At 38.3% G+C, this 4,743-nt stretch overlaps 1 protein-coding gene across 1 annotated transcript; it reads right to left on the bottom strand.

Annotated features, from left to right (window-relative positions):
* Positions 1 to 587: 587 nt before the first annotated feature.
* On the bottom strand, positions 588 to 1,675 carry LOC123707719 (glycine-rich cell wall structural protein 2-like). The gene has a single exon (XM_045658007.1). The coding sequence runs from the start codon at positions 1,631 to 1,633 to the stop codon at positions 716 to 718; it is 918 nt and encodes a 305-aa protein (XP_045513963.1). The 5' UTR covers positions 1,634 to 1,675; the 3' UTR covers positions 588 to 715.
* Between the last annotated feature and the right edge of the window lie 3,068 nt (positions 1,676 to 4,743).

Genomic DNA, 4,743 nt, shown 5'->3' with positions numbered 1-4,743 from the left:
ATATTACTTTAAAGATGCCGATGTGAATCGCGCCTTAAATGCAAATTATGAGTGTTTGTATAAAGAGTTCAATTTATATTCTAATGCAATGACTTCCCGCTAGGGGGCGTTCTCTTTGCTAACTGAATAGAGCTGATACGTTTCCGCTTATTTTAAATAGCAAATCGACTTTATGCAACAAAATTCATTTTAGATATATGAACTGATTCTTAAAAAGTCTTTAATAGTAATACTTTATTAGGACAAAATAGGGCCTTCTAGAAAACAATTACTGTAAAAAGAGGTGGTAATTGTTTTTGTTAAGTGATTCAACCTTTAAAATTATAATTATCAACATCAAACATGTTTCATTAAGATTATTTCGGGACCGACATAGTTGTAATCTGTTGTGATAATAACTTATTTATCCTTGAATATTTTACGCCATGACTGGCAGTGACTAAGCAATGGCCAGTACCAACACGTAAAATAAAAATAAGTCACCAATCAAAATGTTGATGCGATTGTGAGAGCAGAATGAAAGAATAAGGTGAATAAGGCATCGAAAGGGATAGGTGTGTGCACAAAAATTACAATAAATAGCTGTATTAGTTACCAGTATAAAAGTTTATACATATTATGTTTATTAAAGAAATCATCGCAACAAACACATCTTAATATACTTAATTCTACCTTCGTCACTTTTACTGTCTCTGAAGTAGTTTTGGCACTGATTTCATCTTCTCTCCGGAAGCGTTCCATTGCCAGTGTTATTATTATCTCCTCCATTACCGCCCCCATTGTTACCGCCATCCGCATCACCGTTTCCATTACCGCCTCCGTTACCGCCTCCGTTACCGCCTCCGCTGTTACCACCATCCCCGTTACCGTTTCCATTGTTACCGCCATCCGCATCACCGTTTCCATTACCGCCTCCGTTACCGCCTCCGCTGTTACCACCATCCCCGTTACCGTTTCCATTGTTACCGCCATCCGCATCACCGTTTCCATTACCGCCTCCGTTACCGCCTCCGCTGTTACCACCATCCCCGTTACCGTTTCCATTGTTACCGCCATCCGCATCACCGTTTCCATTACCGCCTCCGTTACCGCCTCCGCTGTTACCACCATCCCCGTTACCGTTTCCATTGTTACCGCCATCCGCATCACCGTCTCCATTACCGCCTCCAGTGTTTCCACCATCCCCATTACCGTCTCCGTTACCGCCTCCGCTGTTACCACCATCCCCGTTACCGCCGCCATTACCACCCCCATTGTTACCGCCATCCCCGTTACCGCCGCCATTACCACCCCCATTGTTACCGCCATCCCCGTTACCGCCTCCATTACCGCCCCCATTGTTACCGCCATCCGCATCACCGTCTCCATTACCGCCTCCAGTGTTTCCACCATCCCCATTACCGTTTCCATTACCATCGCCGTTTTCTGTATCTGTCTCGTTTTTAGGTGGTGGAAGTGTGGTGGTGGTAAGACTGTTCTTCAAATCATTTAATTCGGTATTCAGCCGATTTCTTTGACCAGCTATCGCCAACGTTGACACAAATAGACAAAATGAGAGTAGTGAGAGAAGTACGATTATCTTGTTATCCAGCATCCATGCCTTTGTTCTCTCCCAATAATAATGAGTTGCCATGTTTAAGCACAAAAATGACGTCGATCCAACAGTATTATTCTATTGAAATTAAATCCCACTTCAGTATTATCGATTTATCTCTGAGTTTTGAAATATCTACGATAAGGTATGATAGAGTTATCATATATCAGGGACGCTGATAAGAAAATATTTTGAATATCACTTAGTCATAAAATAGTTATTAATGTTTCAAACATTCTTTAACAAGTGCGATGGCAATTGATTCTTATGTTTACATATTTTGAAACATTTAAACGTATATATTGCGACAATAGACAGATATGTGAATTAGATGTAATGTTTTTTAAAACCTGAGATAATTCTAACCATTCCTGTCAAGTTATCAAACTCAAACTATCGGTATCGGTCTATCGGTAGTAGTTATCGGTAAAATCAAATATAATAAAATATGACTGACTGACTAAAGTAAAAGAAAGGTCTATATTTACATTTACTATAATTTCCCAAATCAAAGGCGTCTCGAGGGCGAGAAGAACTGGCAAGAAACTTTCCGCAATTCTTGTTAAGGAAATTAAGCCATGCTTTGCTTGAGATATTGAAACAAAACATAAAATAAATAGCGGTAGCAAAAGGCTACTCTTTAAAGCATTTGCCTTCAGCTCGGCTGTTGTCCATTCCAATAATTATATATTTAGTACGTTAATCTTGGAATCACATGTTATGAAAAGACGAATATAAAATCAAATCAATTTCGCTGTTGAATTTACGGGGTAAACCTGCAGGTATTATGTCTGCCATATGTATATGTCGTGCCAACCAAATGGCCAGTTCCGTATAGCTAACTCGTGTTCATGTCTTATCTTGAGGAGTAATTTCTTACATCGGTACGACGACCTCAATGCATTTGTCTTTACTGTTGAGTTCGTACTTGAGTCTTGTATATATAAAAACACATATATGAATAAAAATGAATCACACAATAAGTTCAACGTACTCAAAACTTAAATATGGCTGTACCAATTCGAGTTTTTTTAAAAAGGTTTTTGTGAAAAGAAAAAATTAAAAAATATTTTATACAAGAAAACCATACAGGCTTTATGGGGTAGCATAGCAAACTGTTCCATATTACGGTATGGAGCTACTAAAAAGGTTAAGTATATTATCATATTAAAACGAAACGTAACAAACAAAATAAGAATTTTGTACCTGCAAATTACGAAGTCATTGCTAACTATATAATAAAGAAACCACAAATAATTTTATAAATATTACGATTTTTCATAAACGTACGTTAAACCCAAATTACTCTAAAAACCTTTATAAAATAATGTGAACTTATTATAACGTATAAGATAAACACTTATTAATTGATTTCATGAATTTAAGGTGATAATATTGACAGGGTCATCTAATAGCCATATATAACAATAGATAATGTTATATATTAATATCATAATGTAGTATGTGAATAATATATTATGCTGAGTAATAGACAATTAGGTAACCGCATTGAGAATGGAATTAGGTTCTACAATATCACACAATATGTTGGTACAATGTTCAATTGTGAACTGTTAAACATAGTTTATCTTGCATCTAATGTTAGCAGTGTCGCTTTTTCATTGCAACTTCACCTAAAATTTTCAAGTGTATTTCAACATTTTTGGCCAAAAGGCAGTTAGTAATTGTTAGTATCACATTCTACAACTATAATCATTACGATGACTACTGGAATACTGTTCTCACCTCTGGGCGGGAGCTCCCCAGTACCAGCTCCTTCCACTAGACCGTATTCAACGAAGAGCGATTCGAATCGTCGACGACCAATCACTTTCCGTGCGGCTTGATCCCTTGGCGTTGCGTAGAGATGTTGGGTCCCTCTGCATCTTCTACCGCATTTACCATGGGGAGTGTTCAGAAGAGTTGTTCGGTCTAATACCCGCAGCTGAGTTTCATTATCGGATGTCAAGGCAAAATACAAAATACCATCATCGTATCACCGTATCACCTCGACGTCCGTCGTTCCACAACTGAGCGTTTTCTATGGCAGTTTTTGCCGCGCACCACCACTATGTGGAACCAGCTGCCCACTGAAGTATTTCCGAACCAATTCGACTTTGGGTCCTTCAAGAAAAGAGCGTACCAATTCTTGAAAGGCCGGCAACGCACTTGCGAGCCTTCTGGCAGTGTGAATGTCCATGGGCGGCGGTGTCGCTTCGCATCGGATGAGCCTCTTGCCCGTTTGCCTGCTATTACATTAAAAAAAGGTTGGAGGAACTGTTCACATCCTTCCTCCAAAAGTACATGTTAGAGGTTCAATTTAATCCCTAAACATTCATCTCTTATTGGAGGCTTGCCTAAAGGCATTAGTTAAAGACCAACGAAACAACATTTTTGACTCAGCCATCGTGGTATTGGTCCTATATTTGTAAATGCAGAATCCTATAAGTAATTGGTATTAAGGACATCCCAATAAATATATTTACAGACGACACGTGAAATCAGGTGTGACACGTTCCACTGCTGATTTCCCAAAGGATCGCTGCGATAGAAATTTGATTACATTTTATGTTTGCTTTTTAAAAGTTTTATTGTTTATGCGTGATTTGTGACTTTTACGATCGTTTTTATGGACATTGAAAATGACATTTCATGTCATCGTTCCCATTGATTTTTTAGGTTAGTTTATTAGCCTGTATTGGTAAAGTGTTTATGTATGAGGTACTTTGATAAGATTGTGTTATCTAACATTCCATCAATATCTATGGAGTAGTGTAGGCTGGTACAGGCCCATTAGAGGAAACTGTTACGATGCGTCCCGTCTATAGCGATCAGATGAGGCTGTTACATACCGACCGACTTCCTCACTCCCCGCGTCACTTTAAGAACTGTCCCAGCGCGGGGGTCTATAAATTGACGTCCCAACAATTAAAAAAACTGGTTTGACGTAGCATACATCTGACTCGTGAGTTCGAACCTCACTTGCGATGCTCACACGATGCGTTTTTAATTTTTTGTATATAACAATGCGATAATTTTTCCTTAATCGAAAAATCAAGACACAGAGGAATAGAGATGATTTGCTGATAAAGAATAACGTAAAAGAAAAAGACAATACTGTGTTTAATATTGTTATGTTATTTTCACAG

Source organism: Pieris brassicae, chromosome 3 (assembly GCF_905147105.1).
Source record: "Pieris brassicae chromosome 3, ilPieBrab1.1, whole genome shotgun sequence".
In the NCBI taxonomy this organism is placed as follows: Eukaryota; Metazoa; Arthropoda; class Insecta; order Lepidoptera; family Pieridae; genus Pieris; species Pieris brassicae.
Note: the sequence above shows the minus strand (reverse complement) of the source record. Positions and strands in the feature narration are given on the sequence as shown.